Source organism: Humulus lupulus, chromosome 4 (assembly GCF_963169125.1).
Source record: "Humulus lupulus chromosome 4, drHumLupu1.1, whole genome shotgun sequence".
NCBI classification, from domain to species: domain Eukaryota; kingdom Viridiplantae; phylum Streptophyta; class Magnoliopsida; order Rosales; family Cannabaceae; genus Humulus; species Humulus lupulus.
This window is the reverse complement of record NC_084796.1, coordinates 239,068,224-239,094,269: the sequence shown is the minus strand read 5'-3', so window position 1 is coordinate 239,094,269 and position 26,046 is coordinate 239,068,224. Positions and strand designations below refer to the sequence as shown.

The 26,046-nt window shown below is 35.7% G+C and overlaps 1 protein-coding gene across 1 annotated transcript; it reads left to right on the top strand.

Annotated features, from left to right (window-relative positions):
• Positions 1 to 10,486: 10,486 nt before the first annotated feature.
• LOC133831391 (DNA-directed RNA polymerase I subunit 1) lies at positions 10,487 to 24,081 on the top strand. The gene is made up of 21 exons (XM_062261663.1): positions 10,487 to 10,783; positions 10,974 to 11,143; positions 11,542 to 11,701; positions 11,823 to 12,110; positions 12,287 to 12,532; positions 12,703 to 12,873; positions 13,137 to 13,299; positions 14,154 to 14,338; positions 14,741 to 15,004; positions 15,596 to 15,684; positions 16,300 to 16,447; positions 16,535 to 16,753; positions 16,960 to 17,385; positions 17,498 to 17,642; positions 17,987 to 18,198; positions 19,464 to 19,666; positions 19,999 to 20,197; positions 20,284 to 20,543; positions 20,782 to 20,922; positions 21,644 to 22,433; positions 23,223 to 24,081. The coding sequence occupies exons 1-21, from the start codon at positions 10,766 to 10,768 to the stop codon at positions 23,817 to 23,819; spliced, it is 5,094 nt and encodes a 1,697-aa protein (XP_062117647.1). The 5' UTR covers positions 10,487 to 10,765; the 3' UTR covers positions 23,820 to 24,081.
• Positions 24,082 to 26,046: the final 1,965 nt, after the last annotated feature.

Below are 26,046 nucleotides of genomic sequence, written 5' to 3'. Positions count from 1 at the left end.
AAAAGACCTAGGGGTATTTTAGTCTTTTGGCTTGGATATATATGATGTTTGGAGGCTGTAGAATAAACAGAGACAATTCTTCTTCTCCTTCCCGTACCTTCTCCTTCCTTCATCTTCCTTGTGAATTTTTGTGATCTTGTTGAGGATTTGAGCTTAGGAGCTAGGCCTTGGTACTTTGGGAGAGTGTTCCACTATGGAAGAGCACCATAACCTGAACTTGAGGTAAGCTTTTAGCCACTAGTTTCTATGTATCCTCTGTTTTCATTTTAAGATTTCAGCTCTGGATTTTGGTATGGAAAGTTGGAATCAAGGGGAGTTTTTGTGGTGTTTTACTTGGGTTATGATGAGGGAGAGTTATGGGTGATGTTTGGAGGTTTAAATGGGTGTTAGGTTGAGGTTTTGAGTTGATTTGAAGGGCTGAGTTGAGAGGAAAAACGTAGGAGGAGGCTGCTGGTGCGTGCTGATTTCTGGGCTGTTGGGCATAATGAGCCGCGGCCTGGCATAGGTGAGCCGCGGCCCATGGTGCCTATCAGGAGGGTGGCCGCCTCTGTTTGGAGGCGCGCCGCGGCGCAGCTGAGAAGGGCCGCGACCCAACAGGGCATTTTGGCCAGAATAGTGTTTTTAGCATGGGGATTCAAACCTAAGGCCTCGGGGTTGAACCTACTACCCGGTTGAGTAGTGTTTGATGTCCCGGAGGTTAGGTTTTGGTTTGGGAACCTTTTATTGTTCATTTTATTGATGGAATCCCATAATTGGTTATGACCAGGTAACTGCTAAAGGACCAAAAGGTTGATCGTTCTCAGGGTCGTTCTTTTATTCATTCTTGCTCGAACCAGAGGTAAGAAAACTGCACCCAAAGTGTGACATGCATGGATATTCGTGAGGCATGTTGGTTGTGTAAATATGGACATGGATTGAATACAGAATGCTTAGCATATATTGCTTACTTGTGCATGGTACTGACTAATTAGTCAGATTTGGCAAAGGTGCTAGTACCAACTGTGAAGCTGTGACTCATTAGTCAGGTTCGGCAGTGGTACTGGGCACTGGTCACGTTGCACTGGCTCATCAGTCAGAATTGGCAAAGGTGTTAGTATCAACTGTGAAGCCGTGACTTATTAGTCAGGTTCGGCAGTGATACTGGACACTGGTCACATAGCGCTGACTCATTAGTCAGAACGGCCTTAGCGTGGATCACGCAAGCCAACAGAGATTAGATCTAATCGACTATTAGCATTGAATGACTCAAAGAGCATTAATGTCAGACCGACCCCGAGGGTCGATGAAGGAAATAAGCGCTTGGAGGCTAGTGGCTTACCTAGCAGTCACTCTCCCCCGCTAGAATCATGTGATGTTCACTCGTTTGTTTGAAAGCTTTATGTTCAGTGTGATTATAATGATAATCATTTGATAATGTTTATGAGAAGAATTATGTTTTCTTGCTGGGCTTTGGCTCATGGGTGCTATGTGGTGCAGGTAAAGGGAAAGAAAAGCTCACCTAACCTTGAGTGGAGAGCTAATGTGGTGATGTGTACATATGCGGCCGCTTGACCACCACAGCCAAGGAGTTCTCAGAGGAACTAGGGGGTTTACCCTATTTTTGCCGCTTAGGTCGGCGGGATTGTAAATTTACAACAGTAGTGACCATTTTGTACTGAGAACCACTTGTAAATGTTTTGTTTAGCTCTGCAGAGCAGTTTGTAATGAAAATCTCCATTTCCTTTTTATTGGTTTTATGCCTTAACCTGTTAATTACACTTAGAGCACGTTTTTGACCAAAGGACTCGGGTAGCGAGTCAAATTTCTGGTCCACCGTTCACCGTAACTGTTCTGGGGTAGCCAGGGCGTTACAAAAATGGTATAATTCATGAGTGCATTGCACCTTATACACCACAACACAATGGTGTTGCCGAAAGGAAAAATATGGCTTATCTAGAGATGATAAATTTTATGTTGGTGTTTTCTAAGTTGAACTTCAACTTATGGGGTGAAGCGCTTTTAACCGCTTGTCACATTCTTAATCGAATACCGATGAAGAAAAAAGAGATATCTCCATATGAGTTATGGAAAGGAAGAAAACCCAACATAGGGTACTTCAAAGTGTGGGGGTGTCTTGCATATTGCAAGAAAAACGAACCTAATAGAACAAAGTTAGGTTTAAGAGCCATAAAGTGTGCTTTTGTTGGTTATGCCAACAATAGTAAAGCTTATAGGCTATTAGACTTAGAGTCTAATATTGTGATTGAATCTAGAGAAGTTGATGAGATAGATTCTCAACGAATTTCATTCTACATGGTAGAAGGAAATAGAGAGGAAGTCATTAGGAAAATTCCTATTGTACTTCTCGTTGAGGATGATCCTAAGACTTATAGAGAAGCTATGTGATTGAGAGATAGTGAATTTTGGAAAGAATCCATCAATGATGAGATAGATTCCATTCTTTCCAATAACACTTGGGAATTGGTAGACCTCCCACCAGGGTCCAAGCCAATTAGGTGTAAGTGGGTATTTAGGAGAAAATACCACACTGACAGCACTATCCAAACCTTTAAAGCTAGATTAGTAGCTAAAGGGTTTAGGCAAAAAGAGGGTATCGATTATTTCGATACCTATGCGCCTGTTGCAAGAACAACTGCTATAAGAATTTTGTACGCTTTAGCTTTTATACACAACTTGTATGTTCATCAAATGGATGTCAAAACGACATTCCTTAATAGTGACCTTAATGAGGAGGTCTATATGGAACAACCCGAAGGGTTTGTCCTACCAAAATATGAACATAAAGTTTGTAGACTTGTAAAATCCTTATATGGATTGAAACAAGCTCCTAAGCAATGGCATGAGAAATTTTGATCAAGCCATCATGTCCAATGGGTTTAGACATAACAATGGAGACAAGTGTTTGTATTCCAAAACCTGTAAGGGATATGTGATCATTGTTTGCTTATATGTGGATGACATGCTTATTCTAAGTAATAGCATGAAAGGGATAGAAGAAACGAAGAGGTTTCTATCATCAACCTTCAAGATGAAAGATCTTGGAGAAGTTGATACCATACTCAGTATCAAAGTAAAGAAACATAGTGGGGGTTTTGCGTTAGGGCAAGCCCACTATGTTGAGAAAGTATTGAACAAATTTAACCATATCAAGCTTAAAGATGCCAATACTCCATTCGATCATATTGTAAAACTAGAGAAGAATGAAGGAAGAGCGGTAGCTCAATTGGAGTACGCTAGTGCTATAGGGAGTCTAATGTACGCTGCCCAGTGTACTAGACCTGATATAGCATTTGCGGTAAGTAAACTTAGTAGGTTTACAAGTAATCCAAGTGTGGATCATTGGAAGGCAATTGGAAGAGTCCTAGGTTATCTCAAGAAAACCAAAGGACTAAGCTTTCACTACTCCAAATTTCCTTCGATATTAGAATGATATACAGATGCAAGTTGGATATCCAATCTCAGGGACAACTTGTCCACAACTGGTTGGGTATTTACACTTGATGGAGGTGCAATTTCTTGGGGCTCCAAGAAACAAACCTGTATATCTCATTCTACTATGGAAGCAGAGTTCATAGCTCTAGCTGCTACTGGCAAAGAGGCCGAATGGTTAAGGGATCTGTTGATAGAGATTCCCCTAATCAAAGAGAATGTATCTACTATATCGATACATTGTGATAGCCAAGCGACATTGGCTAGAGCATACAGCGGAGTGTATAATGGGAAGTCTAGACACATTAGTCTAAGACATGTATATGTAAGAGAATTGATTCAAAGAGGAGTCATCTCAATATCCTATGTGAGAACAAGTGAAAATCTGGCGGATCCTTTCACTAAGCCACTAACGAGGGATTTAGTGGCTGCATCATATCGAGGGATGGGACTTAAACTCCCTAAAGAGATTCACGATTGATGGTAACCTATCTTAACACTAGTTATTCAACTAGTGTTAGGTTCAATAGGTAACAACAAGTCAATCAAGTGAATATTAGTTGTACTCAAAACAAGTCCCATCTGAGATATTGAGTACTTGTGGGTTACCAAGTGGAGGGTTAAAATCAAAAGGCTTTTTAATAGAATTCAGTCTTGTAAAGACAAGTATTTTTGGTAAAGAAATACTGTAAGAATTCTACCTATATGGACCTAGGGGTGGTGCCGCCTCTCATGAGAATTGGGAGTATTCTCAAGAACGTCCATGAATGGAAAGTGCACATGGGCATTAACGGTGCAAAGTGAGACATAGAGGTCTCAAGTGAACATCGCAAATGTGTGTGTGTTATCACCGATTTGTCATCATGAAAAGATGGTTCAATGCCTAGTGCAACCTAATTTTCGACAAATTTTGTGATAATTACACTATAGTAAAGTTCAAGTTGAAAAACACTTTGCTTTATGCACTAATGCAATGACTCCTATAAGAGAGAGTTCTTATTTAATCAACTGGGGGATATGTTATATTTCAAAATATAATGATTGATTAAATAAGTGTTACAATAGATAACTATTTAATCTAGTGGGGGAAAGTTATATTATTTTATAATATAATGTTTTAGATTAAATAAATGTGACAAAGTGTGTCACATATTGTAACATATAATAGAGAGTTACAATATTTAGATATATCCAAATAATGTAACATATTTGGTGTTACAAATTTGTAACTTCCAAATATTACCCTTTATTGTGTAAAATTGTTGTTACACAATATTGAGATGAATTTCATAAAGCCATATGTGATATGGCTGTTAGAGATATGATCTTAACCTCAATAATGTGTTTTGGGAGTTACAAAATCATTTGGGAGGGTTTGGAACCGTTTGGAAAACAACACATTTTTTGTGCTGAAATTGGTCAGTGGCCGCGACCTATGGGTCAGAGACCAGTGGCCGCGACCACTAATGTCTTTGGCCGCAGCCACAGGCCAAAACTGACCAATTTTTCAGTTTTTTCAATCTTTGTTGAATGGCTCAAAAAACCCAAATAACTTCCAAATCTCATTTTTAATTCCATATTAATCCAATTAAACATTGGTACCAGCCATGGGGGTTGGTGGAATTTGAAATTCAAAGGGTGTCTCTAAACTCTATAAATAGGAGCCTATAGCTCACTTGTAAGACACAACATTTCTATCAATTAGAGCACTTGGCTAGAAACACCTTGAGGCTTGATAATTCCAGAAAGTTTTTCCAATATCTGAGAGAGATCCCTTAGTGCTTGAGTTAGGGGGAAATAAGCTGTTGGACAAAGGTTTTAAACCTTGTTCAAGTTGGTGATCCCCAACCCTCTTCACTTAGGTTGTGTAAGTTAGAGTTTCTTGTATTTCTGTTTTTCTTTCTATTGTATTGTTTTCTTCTTATTCTCTTGTTCCTTTTACTTGTATTTCTTGTTCAAGAGTTGTAATCTTTTCTTTTCTTTTGTTTCAAACACTTTTATTTATTTGTAACATTTTGCTTAGAGTTGTATTTTACTATTCTCTTCTTCTTCATTTCCTTTGTTTTATTTGTATTTTCAGTTATAGAGTTGTAACACTTTATTTAATCAATCCTTGTCTATTGTAATATTTTGCATAGAGTTGTAACATTTTCTTACCATTTCCGTTGAGGCAAATTATATTTTCCCAACAAACCATCCCTCAGATTGCTTAGTGCCAACCAGTGTTTAAAATAGCAGCGGTTAATGAGCTCACAAAGGACACTAATATCAGTTTTGTTACTTCCGAAAAGGATGGCATTCCATTCCTTCCAGATCACATCCACCAACATCGATGGCTCTGTGAGAAACTCATCAAACAATAGCTCAAGTAACATATTCATTCTGTCACTAAAATGAATGGAACAAGGAGGGTTAAGCAAGGTGGGTTGAGACTGGTATTTTTCAACTGTCAAAGAGCCTATGTAGAGGGCCAACGCGTTAGCACGGTGGCCTGGGCATCATGCCTACACATATTGGCCCAACACTTGTCAAGACTCGGTTGGCTTTGGGCCAAGATTACTTAGTTTGAAAGGGGTTCCAAAGGATTAGAATGAGATTGGTTAGGGCAAAGACGGGCCCCCACCTCTTTATCCAAAACTTTGTCGTTTGTGAACCGTACCCCCTGACACCACCTATTGTCCAAAATAGTGGCACCACCAACATTCTCCTAAGGTAGAGCATTATTTGAATGAGCTGGCACCGTAGAAGTACATGAGTCCTTTCCCTCCAAAATCGTGTATGGTTCCGTTTGAGAGAGGCTGGAGGAGGCCTCACTGAGTCGTCGCTTAGTCGGAAGGGAACATACCTATGCCACCAAGGAGGGCTTTTGTAATGCCCTGAATTCTTCGATGTGGTTTAATGGCGGGAATAGTAGGCGGGGAGGGCCATACTTGTTTAATTATGCCATTAAATGATAATATGCATGCTTATGTGAATTGCATTATAATATGATGTTAAATGCATGCATGTTGGTCCACATTTTAATTACAGGGGTGTGATGATAATTTGGCCCATTGAGGGCATAATTGTATAATTGTATGCATGTTGGTGGTATATTGTTGAGACCACATTATAATGTGGGTTTGTTCAAGCCATTCGACATGAGATGTTCTTAGAATATTGATTAGCGGTCTAGTCATAACAGGTTTAAGTTCGGGGCTCGGGATGAGTCTCAGGGTGATTTTAATAATTAGAGCGTTACCGGGAATTAAAGGGTAACGGGATATAAATTATTGGTGTTTGGGATTATCGAGAATAGCGGGAATTGGAGAGCGTTAATTATGATTAACGAGATAGGTTGGAAATGACAAATTTGCCCTTGGGAGCCTTTAGAAACCCTTAAGTGACCTAGGGGTATAATGGTCTTTTCACCCCTAGGATTAGTATAAACTATCTTTTGGCTGTGAAACAGAGGGAAAACAGAGCAAGTTCTTGAGCTTGCACGTACCTTCCTTCTCCTCCATTTCCTTTGTGATTTTTGAGCACTTGTTGAGGATTCAAGCTTGGGAAGTAGACCTTGGGAGTTTGGGAGAGTGCTCCACCATTGAAGAGCATCACAACCTGAGTTTGAGGTAAGTTTCTAGCCACTAGTTCCCTGGTTTGCTCTGTTTTGACTTTAGTTTTCAGCTTGTGATTTTGTTGTGGATAGTTTGAATTAATGGAAGTTTTGGTTGGGGTTTAACTTGGGTTTTGATGGAGTGTTATGGATCAAGTTTAGGGGTTGTATTGGATGTTTGAGTGGTGTTTGAGCTTGGTTTGAAAGGTTGGTTCCAAGGAAAATCACAAGGGAGGAAAAACCAGAGAATAGGTTGAACTGTAGGTTGGGCCGCTGCATGGCCAAGGAGGGCCGCGGCTCTTGAGGGGTACTGATGGAGACCGCCTCTGTTTGAGGGGCGGGCCACGACATGGCCAAGGAGGGCCGCGGCCCTTAGTGGCATTTTGGCCAGAAATGGGTTTTTGGCTTGGGGATTCTAGCCTTAGGCCTCGGGATCGATCCTACTACCCGGTTTAGTAGGATTCGATGTCTCGGAGGCTAGGTTTTGGTTTGGGAACCTTTGTTATTCATTTTATTGATGGAATCCCATAATTGGTTATGACCAGGTAACCGCTAAGGGACAAAAAGACAGGTCGTTTTCAAGGGTCGTTCTTATATTAATTCTCGCTCGAACTAGAGGTAAGAAAACTGCACCCCATATGTGACATGCATGGTTGTTCATGAGGCATGTTGATTGTGTAAATGTGGACATGGATTGAATATTGAATGCCTAGCAAATCTTGCTCACTTGTGCATGGTACTGGCTCATTAGTCAGAATTGGCAAAGATGTCAGTATCAACTGTGAAGCTGTGACTCATTAGTCAAGTTCGACAGTGGTACTGGGCACTGGTCACACAGTGCTGACTCATAAGTCAGGAACGACCTCAGCGTGTTCAACGCAAGCCAATAAAGATTAGATCTAATCGATATCTGCATTGGATGGCTCAAAGAGCATTAATGCCGGACCGACCTCAAGTTCGATGAATATTATAAGCGCTTGTGTGACTTACCCATCAATCACTCATCTGTTAAGTTAGAGACTTACCCATCAGTCTCTCATCTGTTAAAGGCTAGTGGCTTACCCAGCAACCACTCTTCTGTTTAAATTAGTGACTTGCTTGTCAGTCACTCAGTATGGTTTACTAGAACCTCAAGTGATATTCACTCATCTATTTAAGAGTTATAAGCTCTGCGTGATTATAATTATAATCAATTGTTAATATATTTATACATTACTATGTTTTCTTGTTGGGCTTTGGCTCATGGGTGCTATGTGGTGCAGGTAAAGGGAAAGAAAATCTCACCCAGCCTTGAGTGGAGAGCTTAGGTGGTGATGTGTACATATGTGGCCGCTTGACCACCACGGCCAAGGAGTTCTCAGAGGAACTAAGGGGTTTACCCTATTTTTGCCGCTTAGGTCGGCGGGTTTGTAATTTTGAAACAGTAATGACCATTTTGAATTGTAAATAACTTGTAAATGTTTTTGTGGGCCCATGAACAGTTTTATGTATTTAATAAAATATATAATTTCCTTTTTATTGATTTTCACCTTAGCTTGTTAATAACACTTAGAACACGTTTTTAACCAAAGGACTCGGGTAGCGGGTCAAATTTCCGGTTCACCGTAACTGTTCTGGGGTAACCAGGGCATTACAACTTTGATGTAGGCAAAGGATGCATTGACATTGTCGGAGATTTCCCTTTTGTCCAATCCACAAACATTTTGGACACTTGACAGTGAAACAAGACCTTTCCCAGGCTTCCACATGGATCCACGTTTTGTACAAGAGGTATAGTTCACCATCGATATCTTAGACGACCGTGGGGGGCCTGAAGCAAAACTTTTGATCATGGCCTAAGACACCACATTTGAAACAGATTCGAGGAAGCCTGAAACATTTGAACTGAAGCCAAAGATGCTCCAAAGTTTCTCTCTTCAGGAAGAATCCTGAAGCAAGGGGCTTATGGACGTCCAACTTCACATTGAATCGCAACATTCCAATGCTGTATCTGATGGCACTCGCTGGGATTTCATATTCTGGGGTGGCTTTGGTTGCCACCTGATGCAGATTGTGAGGAATCCAAAAGCCAGGAGGGATACCCTGAGCAATAATCCAGGCAAGGGTCTTGTCAAAAGAAACCTCAGTGTAAGCACAGTGAATGGGCTACTATTGAATAACAAGCAATGCCCCCCCCCCCCCCCCCCCCCCCCCAAATAGCCCAAGGCCTCCGAGCAACCACGAAATCGACATCCTCCTCCTTCTTAAATTCAAACTCCAGAAGCCCTTGTTGCAATTCCTTCCATTCCCATCCCTTGAGGGAGGCCCAAGCCATACTCAGAGAGCCTTCGATAATAGTCTTGGATATTCTTTTCTTTGAATAGATCTTCCCAATCAGAAATCTTAGGAACATTAGCTCGTGGTCCGCTATTCTCAGCAGGAGCTCCAGGGTTAACTCTTCCATGGACACATTGAATGATTTTTGGGTCCAAATCAATTTCTTCTTCTCCATTACAAACAAACACTTGGGGCAAGCACCAGAACGAAGATTCTGGAGTCGCCAGAAAGCAAGATGATGCTTTACACCCTAGTGGTTACGCCCTCTTACAAGGAAGCTTCTTAGAGAGCACTTTATAGGGAAGCTCCCATTATATTATTCTTTTTAATATTATTATTAATTAGATATTTTTTTTTGGTCAAAGAAGAATTTGTTTTGATTATGTATTTAGAGGTTTGAACCACGAGGAAGTAAAAGAACAAAAGAAAAAATGAGAAGGCGAAAAAAGTTTAATTTTTGTTTTTTATTTAAGAAAGATTTAAGATTTTTTTTTTTTGGTTTCTTCACTTTAATTTTGTTTTGTTTTCATTAACATTATTTTTAAGCTTAAATGAATATATATTTTTTATTTTTTTAAATTAAATATTATAGAAAAGACATCGGTTGAAGAGTCCCTATGGAAGATTTTCTTGTTTTCAACATTTAGATAAGTAATAATTCAAAGTTTTTTATATGACAATATACATTATAGTTATAGTTGACATCCCACAAATTTTTAAAAAATTATAAATAATTTATTGTCCCAAAAACATGATTTAATAGTATTTTGATCGTGTGTAAAAGAAATTGTTTGAAGTTCTTAATCCTATTTTTAACTTAATAAATTATTCAAAATTTCTAAAAATCGGGTAAAAAATGTACTATATCTACAATCATACAAACAAATTAAGGCTATAACTTACCTAATTGCTGAAAACAAGTCACTTCCCTACTAACATCACAATATATATTTTAATTTTTGATATTTTAAATTAATTAAATATAATTTAAAACTCAATATTTAATAAAACTTGAGTGTATTTTAATCATATTAAAAAGTATTTTGATCAAAATTAAATTATTTTCAACCATTTGACAAAATAAAGCCAAAAAAATAAAAAAAAATGATCTAAGTTCGAATCCCCTTCACAATTGTAAAAAAAAAAATGACAACATTTGTATTATTTTGAGAGATAAAATAATGAAAGACCCAAAAGTAGAATAATGATAAAAGCTAGGGAAAAAGTGTAATTAAGAAAACTTTAAGAAGGACACAGCGAATAGGAAAGCTTTGGGTCTGTGTTGTGAAACGTAAAACCCAGCCTTAAACCTCGAAGAACCCTCAAAACGTTTTTCTCTCCTTTGTCTGCCGCCAAAACCTTTACTCTTCTTCTCTTCTGCTCTCACCTTCGCACTATACTGCCTTTCTCCTCTCCAGCGTCCTCATGGCTCTCCCCACTGAGGTCTCTCTCACTGTCTCTTTTTTCTTCTCAGAAACAAAGAATTGATTAATGATTTGTTTTTTTTGGTTTTGTTGCGTGTATGGTTGTTCATTGGTTCAAGTTTCTTATGAAAGATTAATGCTTTAGCCAGTTTGAGGTATGAATCAGTTGAATTCGTTTTTGAGGGTTTCTGGGTTCTGTTTCTTTGCAGGGTGCGACGGAGTCGGTTGAGGCGGTTCAGTTCAGTTTTTATACAGATGAAGAGGTTCGTAAGCAGAGTTTTGTGAAGATTACAAACCCAAATTTACTTGATAATGTGGAAAGACCCATCTCCGGTGGACTCTACGATCCGGCTTTGGGCCCTTTGGATGAAAGAACACCGTGAGTGTTTCTGTATATGCATATTGGTTTAAATGGGCCATTTGATTTTGATTGTATTTTGTTTCTTATAACGTTAGTGTTGTTGTTATTACTTATTATTATGGTTTCAATTATAAATTCTGCTCGGTGTTGTGAATTCGTCAAGGCCTTAGATTCTAGTGTTGGAGGAAGTAGAAGGAGCTGCAAATTGTTTTAATGTGAAGACTATGAGTTGTTTTATATCTTAGGCTACTTCTGTTTTTGTTCTTAATAATTTTTAGAAAGGTGCATTGTGACTTAAAAGATGTGTTTAAGTGAAGCAATTCTGTAATATTGCAGTAGTTTTATCTACTTGTAGTTTGGTTTTATTACTAATGATGTTAACTAAGTAAATATGTTTTGCCCCTGTTTAAACGCAGATGCAAATCTTGTGGTCAGCGTTCATTTAATTGCCCCGGTCATTGTGGTCATATTGATCTCATTTCTCCTGTCTATAATCCCGTGCTATTCAATATCCTTTACAATCATCTACAGAGAACTTGTTTCTTCTGTTATCGTTATAGGTCGGGTCCGGTCGCGGTAAGTGCAACATAATGATTAAGATATGAGTATACTTTGATTATTTTATGGGGTTTTATGTATATTTTAGCCTCCATATCTTTCTAAAATCACTCTTTTTGACATTTTGTTGTCAATCTAGGTTGAGAAATGTGTTTCCCAGTTGGAACTTATCTTGAAAGGTGATGCTGGGGAAAAGGCCTTAGATTCTGATTTGCCTAGCGAATCCTCAGATCCAGATGACAATGTTGGGAGCAAGAGCAAGTGTGCTGGTGTCAAGAATATAAAGCAGCACAAATGGACCTCTTTTGAGTTCACTGAAGCAATGACTGTTTTGAAAGACTTTATGAAACTTAGATCTAAGAAGTGTGAAAGTTGTGGTGCAACTAATCCCAAAATAGTCAAACCTACGTTTGGATGGTTACATCTGGTATATCTCTTTTTATCTTTGGCGCTTGAAAATATATCACGACTGCTTCTTTTTGTTTATATATGCTCAAATTTGCATTGACTTACTAGAATTGGGTAGTTTGCTGGCAGGCAAGTCACATCATTGTCACATATTTTTAGTTTCTAAATAGGTTCCTATTTTATTGATGGCTGTAGGAACCTTATGTACAAGGAGATATTAGAAAGAATGTTGAGAAGGACCACAAATTAAAATGGCCACTCATAGATGAAGAATCATTGCCTGAGGAAGAAATCATTAATAATTTACCGAATGAGGATAATGATGCCAGCATGAATACTCAAGCTACTTCTACAAAGAGTCGTAGAAGTGAAGGGTGCGATGCTCCTGATGAGTATATCAAACAGAAGAAAGCTTTTACTGGACCTCTGTTGCCACCAGAGGTGTGCTCCTTGCATGATTAGCTTAATTATTAAGCCTTCACTTTGTCCTAGTGATATTCTTTATAAGCTTCAAAATAGAATTTAAGCTGCTTAATTTCTTTATTGTTAATAATTAAATATTTACTTTTGTTTTCCAAGGGGATAAATTAAATGTGCTGTTTTTGTGACAGGTTAAAGAGATTATTAGGCTCTTGTGGGAAAATGAGGCGCAACTCTTTACATTAATTAGTGACATCCAGTGTCGGGGAGTTGGAAATAAAGCAGATCACTCGATGTTTTTCTTAGAGGCTGTTCTTGTACCTCCAATCAAATTCCGCCCCCCGTCCAAGGGTGGTGATTCTGTAAGTAGATTTAACTCTATACAAATAGCTCTGTCTTAGTCTCTCAAGAACCAGTTTCTTGAGTTTAAGAGAATTTGCTTTCATTAAAGCTTTCCTTAAAAAGATTCCAAACAACCTTAACATATGACCCTTTTTTTATAACTATTTTTTGTATAGCTTATGGGAGTAAGTTGCTTGAATGCTTAGACATGCATTCAGTGCTTTTTCACATTTCTGAAACCACAATTAAATGTATCTTTCCTTGCGGCTTCTGTTTAATGTAGGTGATGGAACATCCTCAAACTGTTTTGTTAAGTAGGGTGCTCCAGGCCAATATTGATTTGGGAAATGCTCACGTTAATAAGTTGGAATACTCAAAGATTGTACGCAGGTGGATGGATCTTCAGCAGTCTATAAATGTGATGTTTGATAGCAAAACAGCTGCAGGTGAGTTTATTTATTTTTCTCTTTACTGTTCTGATTTGTTGGTCTTCATTTTCCTTTGTTTAAGCTATGCATTACTATCAAGTGGTTTATCATACCCCAACTTTCCCTTTTTTGGGTTAAATAAATGTACTATAGTTTGGCAGTTTTGCTTTACTAGATGGTGGAAAGCAGTGTAGAACGGTAGAAAACGAACACATGAGGGAAATTAAAGAGAGAAGAAAAAAGAAAAAAGAAAAAAAAAGACTAAAACAATCAAATTGGAAACACTGATCCCTGTTTGGCATCACTTTCAAAATAGCATGGACATTTTTTTCTTTCTTGTTTTCTATTTTTAAATTAAAAAAAAATGTTTGTTAGGAAACATTATCATTGTTGAGTTATTGGGTCATCGTGTTTGAGATCATTTTTTTACCCTTCTTTTGCTAAGAATATCTGCAGTTTTATATTTTTATATGTTGAATCCCATCAACCATTGCCTTTGTTTTAGAAAGTTAAGCGGACCTATTGTGAGAAAACATAAAGAAAAAGTAAATGATGTTTAGCCAGGTTTTGTAGGATGAATTTGGAAATGTTTCTTTGGGAATTGGGTGCAAGTTTCTAGAATCTTGTTTGTTTGGGGACGGTGGGGGGCATTGAAAATGCTTTCATTTGCAAAAAAGGTTTTGAGGCAAGCAATTGGGCTCTTCGTATTTGCTAGGATAGCATCTCTTCACTCATGCTAGTGCGTATTTTTTTCTCTCAGCTTTCCCATTTTGTTGGGGGGTATCAATTCATGAAGATTGGTCCAAATCCAACTTGCTTGGCTATGAAATTCTCTAAATTTTTTGACTTAGCAGTTCTCTTTTTGATTTCAGGTAAAAATAATGCTACTCCAGGAATATGTCAGTTGCTGGAGAAGAAAGAAGGCTTGTTTCGTCAGAAAATGATGGGGAAGAGAGTTAATTTTGCATGCCGGTCTGTCATATCACCAGATCCCTATTTGGCTGTCAATGAAATTGGAATTCCTCCTTACTTTGCACTAAGATTAACATATCCTGAGGTATGCTTTACAAGAGAGCTTTTGTATTCAAAGATTTTTTTTTTTTTTGCTATACATACTCAATCTGCAATGATGTGTCATGTGCTAGAAGATAGGTTAGAACAACTAGATGTATATGCCTTTTTTTCAATCTTTACTTTTAAATATATAAAAAATTAATATTTTTGTGGCGTTACACAGATTTTTATGTATATACTATATATATGCCGTGTCCTTAAGTAGGACAGACTGTATATCATTCTATTACATAATTATAGTACCTTTAGACACAATCTCTTTATTGGGAGGTGGTAATTTTGAAATGAATGTACATAGGAGAAATATGGAGTATTTATATTTTATTGGGACAGGATGTGTATTTTCTATATTATTATTTATTTATAAATTTTTAAATTCCTGCAGAGAGTTACCCCATGGAATGTAGCAAAGTTAAGGGATGCTATTGTCAATGGTCCTGAAATTCATCCTGGGGCTACACACTATGTAGATAAGTTGTCTACTATCAAATTAGCACCAAGCAGAAAAGCACGTATTTCAATATCGAGAAAGTTACCTTCTTCTAGAGGTGCTATTGTGCAAAATGGAGGTACTTTTGATAATGATACTGAAGGCAAGCTTGTGCATCGTCACTTGCAAGATGGTGATATTGTGCTGGTCAATCGACAGGTATAACTTGTCTTGATATATATATATATTTTCTCTTATGGATGTGTGCCTCCGGGTTAGATGTGTGCTTACTTTATTCGGTAACTATCTCCAGAAGAAAATGTGCAAGTCTTGTCTCTATTATACATGATTGTCAATGGGTTATGGCCTTTCATCTGTTATCTACTAAAAAAGCTTGGGTGTTTATTGGTTTTATGCTTCAAACTTAATTTCTTGTTACAGAGAATTTGGAGTCGTCAAAGACTTTGTCATTAAAATGCATAGTGTACTTGTGGATCATAATTATTAGTAAGTAGTAGATATATGGAGGTGTTTTGCAGATGATAACTATTTGAATAGTAGTAGATCTGGAATCAGCGTTTGCAAAGCATCTATAGTTGTTAAACTTTTTCATTCTTGTTTCAATAACATAATGTGGTAGGGCAGCAGAAAAATGCTTTCTGTTTGATTCTTGAAATTTAATGTATTAGGTTGCTTTTTTTTTTTTTTGCTTTGTTTTTCGTTGTTCTATGGGATGTGAAGCATGAGTTTTTTTTAATGGAGGAAATCGATAGTTATATTTCAATTTTACTATTAATTTTTGTGTTGCAGCCTACACTTCACAAGCCCAGTATAATGGCCCACGTAGTTCGTGTGTTGAAGGGAGAGAAAACAATTCGAATGCACTATGCAAACTGCAGGTTGGTAACTCATACATGATACATGTTATAGATATAGACATGCATATATACGACATTTATACTTGTATCTATCCATATGTCTGGTAGCTACACCTACTTTTATATTTATGTACATGGAATTCGGAATTGATGTAAATTAATCAATAATTGTAATGACTTCAATTTTAAAAGTTAGATCTTTAATCCATATGTCTGGTAGCTACACCTATATATGTATATGTATATATATGGACGTTTTTTGGAAGTGATCTAAATTAATCACTAATTGTTATGACTTCAATTTTAATCCTTAGATCTTTAATCCGAATGCTTAGGTTTTTTTGGATGGCTGTACAAATTTGTTTAATGCTATTAATTACTAGTGCAGAATACACTAAAATGTTAGTACCTAGGAAAAAATGATAAAAAAATTACTGTAGAAGCACCTTATATGTTTCTATACTTGATTTCGTTTATATGATTGTCTGTGTATATACTATATATTAATTTAATAAATTACTCTCAGGCCTTACACATATACAGTTATTTTTTTCCTAAAATAGGGCCCTTCAGTTTTATTATCTTTTTCCAAATTCCAACGAGTAATTTTTTTTATTATATTCATTGCTATTACAGTACTTATAATGCTGATTTCGATGGTGATGAAATGAATGTACATTTTCCGCAAGATGAAATTTCTCGTGCAGAAGGATACAACATCTTAAATGCAAACAATCAATATGTCAAGCCTACCAGTGGCGAACCTATTAGAGCCTTGATCCAGGTTATTTTACACATCTAATTTTAAAAAATAATAAAAAAAAATGAAAAAGATTTTGATCAGCTTATCAACTATGTTATAATTTTTTAGGATCATATTGTAAGTGCTGTCCTCCTCACAAAGAAGGATACTTTTCTATGTTGGGATAAGTTTAACCAGCTTCTTTATAGTACTGGTCTTTCAACTACTAGCTCAAGTGCTTCCTCCAAAAAATCTGGGAATAAAGTTTCTCGGTCAGATTTTGAAGTTGAGATTCAATCCCTTCTGCCTGCTATTTGGAAACCAGAGCCCCTCTGGACTGGGAAACAGGTAATTAGTGTTAATATTTGATATGATCTTTTCATTTCACCATTGAAAGTTTATCTGGAAATTTTTGATCATGCGAAGTATGACAATATCTGGTTTAGATGTTGGCTCAAAAATTTATCTAGTTTCTCAACTGGAGTATTTAATCACATTTTGTTAGAAGGTATGCTTGACTATTTGTTTTTATTTTCTTATTTGCCTCTTTCCAGGTTATTACTGCCTTGCTAAACCATATCACTAAGGGGTTTCTTCCGTTTACTGTTGAAAAAAGTGGGAAAATCCCTCGTGACTTTTTTAACAGTAAAACAATTGATGAAGAAACAAATAGAAAAAAAGAAGTTGATAAAGATGGACAAAAGGAATCAAGGAAAAAGAGAAAAGGTGATCATTCTGAATCAAAGAGAAACAAAGAATCGATAAAAGAAAGAAAATCTGATAAAGATGAATTGAAGATGAAGGAAGAGCTCGAGGAGGACAAATTATATATCTATAGAAACAACTTTGTCCGTGGTGTCATTGACAAGGCTCAATTTGCTGACTATGGTCTGGTCCATATTGTGCATGAACTTTATGGCTCAAATACAGCTGGTGTTTTGCTTTCTGCATTGAGTCGGTTATTTACTGTTTTCTTACAGGTTAGGCATTTTTTTATTGTAAAAGCTATTTTTGTCTAGGATTACATTCCTTGTTTTTCAAATAAAGCAATTCACTTACATAAGCTTGCTCGATGTGATGTTTATGACTCAGATGCATGGATTCACATGTGGAGTTGATGATCTTTTGCTAGTAGAAAGTAAAGACAGAGAAAGGAAGAGTCTACTTGAAAAGTGTGAAGAGATTGGTGAAGAAGTTCACTGTGGTTTTGTTGGGGTCAAAGATAATGAAAAAATAGGTGCGTAAATGGCTTATACAGCTACATCAAAATTTGATTTCTTCATGAGAAGTTTAGGAGTAGAGTTCTTTAGGCAGAACTTAACTAAGGGCCATTTGGATATTATACTTTCAAACTTTAATCTTTTATACTAGTAGAAACATCACCAAATAGGCATTTGTTATAGGTTGTAATTTTGAACTCTACGTTATCTTGAGCCTTGTTTCAGAGAATGCTGTTGATTGTTGCCTGAAATTTCTAAGACATTTTTGTTCCGATTTGTCTTCTCTCAATGGTGTTTATTAATGTTTTCATCACATTACTTGTTTGATTTGATGAATGATCTTAATCTATATGGGTTGCAGATCCCTTTACCCTGCAACATAAAATTGAAAAAACTATTCGTATGAATGGAGAAGCTGCCTTGGCGTCCTTGGATCGTAAAATGATTAGTCGACTTAATGATATAACTAGCAAATCTGAGGAGATCAAAGGGTTGTTGTCTGTAGGATTACTAAAACCCCCTAGCAAGAATTGTATCTCACTCATGACAACATCTGGGGCTAAAGGTGGTGCTGTAAGTTTCTTTCATTCTGTATAAATATACTTTTGACAGTCCTTTTATGTATGTAGTCCATTGTATGACTGGTTGTATTTGATGCTTTTAATTTTTTTTGAGTCGCGTATTATGCTGTATTGGATGCTGATATTGCTAGTCATTTATCATTTTCAAAGGGCTTTTATACATGGAAAATGTCTTAAAATGACCCCCCGTCCCCTTTTTTTAGGGACAATAGTCCCAGTGTTTTTGAGGATAAGGTCTCAAGAGAAGCAAAAATACAAACTAAAGCAGGAAGAAAGTACAAAAATGAAACTAACCACTGCTAAGCAGAGTGCTTTTCCAGATAAGAGTAATCAAAGAAGTTGAAAATCCTTAAATTCATTTGCATCAGAATCTTAAAGAGAAGCTAGAAACTTAATTTTTTCTTTCGAAGAAATGATTGTGTTTTATGATGATAAGCGAAGTCTAATAAAATAATTACAACCAAAGGAGGCCAGCTAAGGCAAGAACACTAAAGGCTAAACTTACCCAAACCCATAAACTGACTAACCCATGCTCAATAACAGAAAACAAAACAGTACAAACATAAAACTGAATAAAATTGCATCAATGATTCCCAATCCCTTGTTGACAAATCAGAAAAGGAAAATATGGCAAAAACTTTGACACTCTTTAGCCATAGCCCACAACTTGATTCTTTTCCAAATATACTAAAGTCTTCTTATCTTGAAAAGTCCAGTCATTTCTCTTCAACCAAATGGCCTTTGTATGGATGCCTTTTACAGACTCTTGGACAAATACTCCTAGTTAGAAAAACACTGGTTCAGTGATGTTTAGTTTTCACTTTTGATCTTCTATTTGTGTTTTTTTCTGTCTTAGAGGATACGTAATCCTCTCTTCTTTGTCATTCAATTATCTTAATAAGTAGAATTTTTTTCCTTATTACAGCAGCACAGAATTATAAAAGACTGGAGTCAATAAAATAATAACAGGGTAAATTATATATTGCATTTCAAGATGAGAAATGTAAAATACTTGAGTATAGGGCTAATTGTGCCTGAGGTTTTAATACTTCATCTCAGATGTATTATATGAGTATGCTATTAATAACTTTAATGTGCTTTATCGAAGTTTTTACTTATATTACCGGGAATTGAATTTTTTTTATGAGTATCTTTTTAATTGACCAGGATGCATGATATGGTATCTGCCCTGACATAAAGAGTAGAAACAGTGTGAATAGACTTTTTACTTTCTTTAGCAATTTATGCTTCGAACAGGTCAATTTCCAACAAATATCTTCACATTTAGGCCAACAAGAACTTGAAGGAAAGCGAGTTCCTCGAATGGTTTCTGGAAAAACATTACCTTGCTTTCCTCCCTGGGATTGGGCATCTCGTGCTGGAGGCCTTGTTGTAGATCGCTTTCTTTCTGGTCTTCGCCCTCAGGAATATTACTTCCATTGCATGGCTGGTCGTGAAGGGTAATATTTGTTTTTGACCTTGTCATAAGTTTCTTCAGCAGTTAAAGCTATCCTTTTGTTTTGTTTTTGTCTAAATTGTATATTGGAGTTGTTCCTTGGTGTAATGCGGCAGTTCAGAAGCATTGTCTCATTGAACAAAAGCCTTAGTTTTTTTTGGCATGAGTTATGATCATATAAACTGGTCAGTTAATTTGTATTTAACTGGTTACTGGTACCCCACATCTTGGAAATGTCCTTTTTTTGGCTGGTAAATGCTTTCATAGGTTGATTTGTAGTTAACTGGTACCCTCTATCAGCTTTATTTTCCTAATTATTAATTTGTTGTTGTGTAGGTTGGTTGATACAGCAGTTAAAACATCTCGCAGTGGATACCTGCAAAGGTGCTTGGTAAAAAATATGGAAGGCCTTAAAGTGAACTACGATCATACTGTTCGTGATGCTGATGGTTCCATTGTTCAATTTCGTTATGGAGAAGATGGTGTAGATGTTCATCAAACAAGCTTTCTTGCAAATTTTGAAGCACTGGCAGTGGTGAGAATTTGTTCATTTTATGTTTCTAATTTTTTCTGATAATATGAATTTTCATGTTAAATATTATTTTATTGAATTTTATTCAGAATAAAGAAACAATCTTCAAGAAATGTTGCCGCCAGTTTGATAAATCAAATCCTTACATTAAGGATTTGCCATCTGTTCTTGAGAAGAAGGCCATGAAACTTGTAAAAAAGTTATCATCAGAGAAAAATCATAATGGCTCAAATCAAAGGGACTTCATGAAGTTAATGGAACATAAATATCTCTCAAGTCTTGCTCAACCGGGAGAACCAGTTGGTGTTCTTGCTGCTCAGTCTGTAGGAGAACCATCAACACAGATGACGTGAGTTTTATTTTGTCGTTACTAAATTGATTTTATGAAAAAGGGTACTGTGTATGTAGTTGTTAGGGCACATGTAAATAGTTATTTTTGAGGCCTATGTGCATATTATTGACTTCTTATGTTATGCTAAGTCATGGTGTCCATTAAACAGAACTCATTGTAATTTTTATTTATTGTTCCAAACTTCCAATAAGATGTGCTTCCTCTTTGTTGATTCGAATATGAATTTTTTCTTCAGGCTGAACACTTTTCACCTTGCTGGTCGAGGTGAGATGAATGTGACCCTTGGAATTCCTCGTCTCCAAGAAATCCTGATGACAGCTTCTAAAGATATCAAGACTCCAGTTATGACATGTCCACTGCAAAACGGCAGATCAGAGTGAGTAGCTTACAATTTATTCGGTGTTGGGCATTAGAGGTTTTTCTTTTTCTTGTGTGTTTGCTAATTTGGAACAATGTGCATGTCAAGTATTCAAATTGTTAAATGGTTTTGATGGATGTTTCTTAAATTTTAATGCATGGCAGTTACAAGGCAGTGCTGAAATTTCTTGAGTAAGTGAAATTGAGGGAACAAGCTATTTAGTATTTTTAAGAATTCATGTAGTCTCAAGTCACTGAGGCTAGCTCAGTGATGAGGGAAGACTGGGGTAAGGGTGGAGGTCCAGGTTCGAACCTGGGACCTCCTAGTTAATTTTATCGCAGTGGCACCATGTGTGTTGACCGTTCAAAAGAAAAAAAAAGGTCCAACTTGAAGAAAATCAAATTATTTTGTGGTAATGGGCCAATTGCTTCATTTCATCTTCTTTTGTTAAATATGAACATATCCTGCAATAGGGACGCATGTTTATGTGTCACTTGATTCTAACTGGTGTGACACTATTTTCTTTCTTCCTTTTTATGCATTTAACTTGCTTTTGGGCTGACTGGTCTAGTGGCAGACTCAGATGGTTTGAATTTGGAACTTTCAGAGTTTCAGTTAATATTCTGTGATGTGTTTATACACCAGGGATACTGACTCCTGCCTTGAGTTGTCATAAATACTTCATGTCCCTCTTTTTCTGTTTTGAGGTGATATTTCTGAACTTATCTTTTATCTGCAGGGAAGATGCTAAACGTCTTGCTAATGGACTGAAGAAAGTCACTGTGGCAGACATTATTGAGAGTATGACAGTAACTGTTAAGCCATTCTCCCTTAAAGATAATAACATTTGCCGTATTTATAAGCTTAAGATGAAGCTTTACGAGCCTCCAGATTATGCTGGCATTGGCCCAGATGACTGGGAAGACACCCTAAGGGTTGATTATGTCAGGGCGTTGGAGGATGCAATAGAATCTCATGTAAAGTTGCTTTACAAAATTAAGGGAATTAAAGATGTCGAAGGTAGTTCTCAATCCCAGGGTCCAAATGAGGGAGATGAAGATTCTTCCAAAAGATCTCGTGAGGAAGAGGATGGTGATGATGGTGAGGATGATGGTGGTGAAAATGGTGAAGGGTCAGACGATTTTGACTTAGATGCACAGAAACGGAAGCGACAAGTTACAGATGAGATGGATTACGAAGATGGCTCTGGAGAGGAAGATAACAAAAAGGATCTATCAGATGATTCTGAGGGTGAAAATGATGATGGTAACAACAAAGTTGGATTTAGCAAGGATGATAATATTGGGATTCTGGAATCTGAAGATGGACCTCCTGGAAGTCCACCAGAAGTTGGAAGCTTGTCAAAGTCAAAATCAAAAAAAGGGAAGACCAAATCAAGAGCCAAAGCCAAGAAGAACAGGAAAGTTCTAAATCGTGTTAAGACGGACCGACATATCAAGTTGAAGGTTACGAAACTGGACTTTAAGATCCATTTAGAAATTAATGAAGCCCATATTCTGCTGGCCCAGGTACTTTCACATTTTCCCTCTGCCACAGCTATTCATTTCTTTGGCAAATAACCCTGATGTGATAACCAAATATCAAAACCTGAATTTCTTCTTTTTTTTTTGGGTCAAAAGGAGGCGTTCAATTTTTCTACAAATTGTCCACTGCTTTTACCTTTTAGTTTAAAGTGTTTGCTTTTTTTTTTAAAAAAAGATAATAATTTGGTGACATACCTGTAAATTTTAAGAATAACATACCTGTCATTCTTAAAATTGTAGCTAATCCCTAAACCAATAAAAACCACTTTAGAAAATAGAGGTTACACCATTCTTACATCTCTAAAATGGTTTCTATTGGTTTTACAATCAATCAATCAATCAATGTACTCAGTGATCTATTTATAGCCGTGTTCCTATTTATTTCTTCAAACCCAGCTTTCTTGAAGTGTCGTTTATATGCACATCGAGTCAACTTTTTTTAGCTATAGGGATATAAATATGCAAGCTTGTGTGTATATTTTGTTTTTTTTTTTAAAACTCGAGGTTTGGTGCTCGGGCTACTTCTACATTTGTATGTATAGTTTTACATGGAGCAAGGACCAGAAAATTGATGTTTAACAAACACAGTTGCCCCTACAATACAATGTGTCATTCTTGACAATTATCTGTTTGTGTTTCGGTTTTTTTTCTCCCCCTGATCAAACCCAGAAATACTAAAATAAATAAGGTTGCGGTGGAGTGTTATTCAGAAGCCTTATCTCTAGGTTCTTTGCATTTCTCTGACCCCGTTTTATATTGGTTGAGCTTATGTAGATTGCTCAGAAGGTAGCCAAGAAGGTACACTTTGAAAGCTCTGGAAAATTTGATCACTGTCAACAAATTTCTTGCAAAGAGAATCAAGTTATTTATTATGGGGAGGACGTTAGAAGTAGGGAGGATATTCCCCTCAAAGAAAAAGAAAAGATTCCAGCATTGCAGGCTACTGGGGTAGACTTCAATACATTTTGGGAGTTGAATGAAGTTCTTGATGTGAGATACGTATATTCCAACAACATTCAGGCTATGCTAAGTACATATGGAGTAGAAGCTGCCAGAGAAACCATCATTAGAGAGATAACAAATGTTTTCAAGTCCTATGGAATATCTGTCAATATTCGGCACTTGACACTCATTGCTGACTTCATGACTCATACCGGTGGATATCGGCCAATGAACAGACTCGGCGGTATTGCAGATTCAGTCTCTCCTTTCAGTAAAATGTCTTTTGAGACGGCTTCCAAGTTTATTGTTGAAGCAGCATATCATAGGGAGGTGGATACATTGGATACTCCTTCTGCTAGGATATGTCTTGGATTGCCAGTTAAGGGAGGTACTGGATGTTTTGATTTGATGCACAAGGTACAACTTTAATGTTTGTTTCTCTGCCTCTTGTTGCTTTTTTTTTCTTCACAATTTTGCCTTGTAAAATCTCACGATTTTGTGTTAGAAGAGTCATTTATTTCGTACGAGGTAATTATAACATATTTATCAATTTAGAGTTTAAATTCTTTTAGTATATGGAGACATTCCAAATATTAAAAGCTGTAGGACTATATGATTGGACATTGTAACAAAGAAATCGTTATTATTCTTAGTGAAATAGAGAAAAAAATGAAGAGTTCATTGGTTTTAATATGAAATTGAAGATGCTCTTTATTTAATTATTCTTGTTGAAGACAAATAAATTTTATTACCTAGACAAACAGTGGTATTAAAATATTATGCATTCTATTTATTATGAATTAGAATTAAGATTTTTAAACGTAATCTAGTCAAATTAATAAACTATGAAATTGATAAATATAAATAAGTAATTACAAACATAATAAATATATTTTTATTTTAATGGATTTTTCTTAACTATAATTTTCATTATTGTTGCTCAATCATGAATGACTTTCAATACTTAAAACTATCAAATAACCTACTAAGCAAATTCTTCAAGAATTCTAAGATTATTCAAATCATCAACAAACAGAACAACAGATAAATTAAAATTCTACCATCTTTATGAAAACACATGAACACACAGGATGATTTATATCTTCTTTTACTTTGTTGAGTATTCACTCGGAATATTGTATCATATATATCATGAGAACCATAATTATAGACGGTAACGTCCACCCATGTTAAGTCTTTAATACATTGCTAGACTTATAACATATTGATAAATTGTTAAATCTACCACTAAAGAATATATATGGTCATAATTAAGATAGTTATGGCTTTGATACCAATAGAATTCCTGCTATAAGCCAATCAATCTTAATGTACGATAACCTAATTTATAACAATAATTTCTTATGCACGATCCATAATGCACAATATCACTTCTTCAAAATCTGAGAAGAATTTTTTTAGAAAAACACAATAAGAAAACACAACGGAATTTATTTCATAGGAAATTTTATATTTTACAAGAGAGGAGGTAGTAGCCTTATAGAGCCAACTTTTTATTACAACCACAAGGAAATTTCCATGAAGTAACCTAAAACACACATTGAGACCTATGTTATCTTATTTATTTTGCAAAAGAAAGATTTGAAGAGATCAAAATCTTTCTTTCACACCACTACTTTAATAAAGGTTTTAACAAACCAGAATTTTCTGAATCATCATTTGAACTTCTTGTTCATATTTTCTTTTTGTACAAACATCTATATGTGATGAAGATGACACATTCAATGTAATTTCTTTATTTGACTACTTATTTTCTCCCCTAATGTTGGAAAATTTATTTATTAAAATGACAATTAGCAAACCATGTTGAAAATATCACTTATCGAGGATTCAAGATATTTAATAATAGTAAGATATATATTCCCAACTTCCTTTGAGGTCCCATTTTATTCCTTAATAATAAAAAGAATTTTAACAATTGTATCATTTAGGTTTCCAACTTTTATTTTTAGGCTCACATAAGTCTCAATGTTATATTTTATTAAATAAATTCTAATTTATAAGGTAAGATTAGATTTTAACAATAAAAATAAAAAAAACATAGCACCCATTATTTTTCTTAAACCTTTTTTAATTAGTTAATTAATTATTTTCAAATATATTATTTTGGTAATGGACTTAAATATTCTTTTGAAATATTAAGAAATAATAATAATTTTTTTTTTACATACTTTAAATTTTAGAAGCATGAAATTTATTAAAGGTGCTTCTATCTATAACATCATTTTTTTCTAACTACACACATTTCTATTTAAACTCCTCATAAATTGTTAAAAATTCTTTCCACACATGATGAGTTTAATAGAAGAATGTGTGTTGTAAGAAAAAAAAATTATATTATAAATAAAACACCTTTAACAAATTTAATGCTTCTAAAATTTAAAGTATGTAATTTTTTTTATGAAAATAAATAAAGTAATTAATATATAAGTGATATTAAATATGTTAGAGGTATAATAGAATACAAATTTTTAATATTTGCTAAGAATATTTAGGTCAATTTTCTAAAATAATATATTTTGTAATGGTTAATTAATTAATTTGCTTAAAAAGAAAAAAAATAAACGGGTGCTACATTTTGTTTTTTGGTTAAAAAATTTCATTTTACCTTTATAAATTATGTTTTATTTAATAA

Bases quoted from the DNA above. Each gene is read 5' to 3' on its own strand.
- LOC133831391 (XM_062261663.1), top strand. The intron at 16,448-16,534 runs GTTATTTTACAC...ATAATTTTTTAG, and splicing joins CTATTAGAGCCTTGATCCAG to GATCATATTGTAAGTGCTGT. The intron at 17,643-17,986 runs GTGCGTAAATGG...TATGGGTTGCAG, and splicing joins CAAAGATAATGAAAAAATAG to ATCCCTTTACCCTGCAACAT.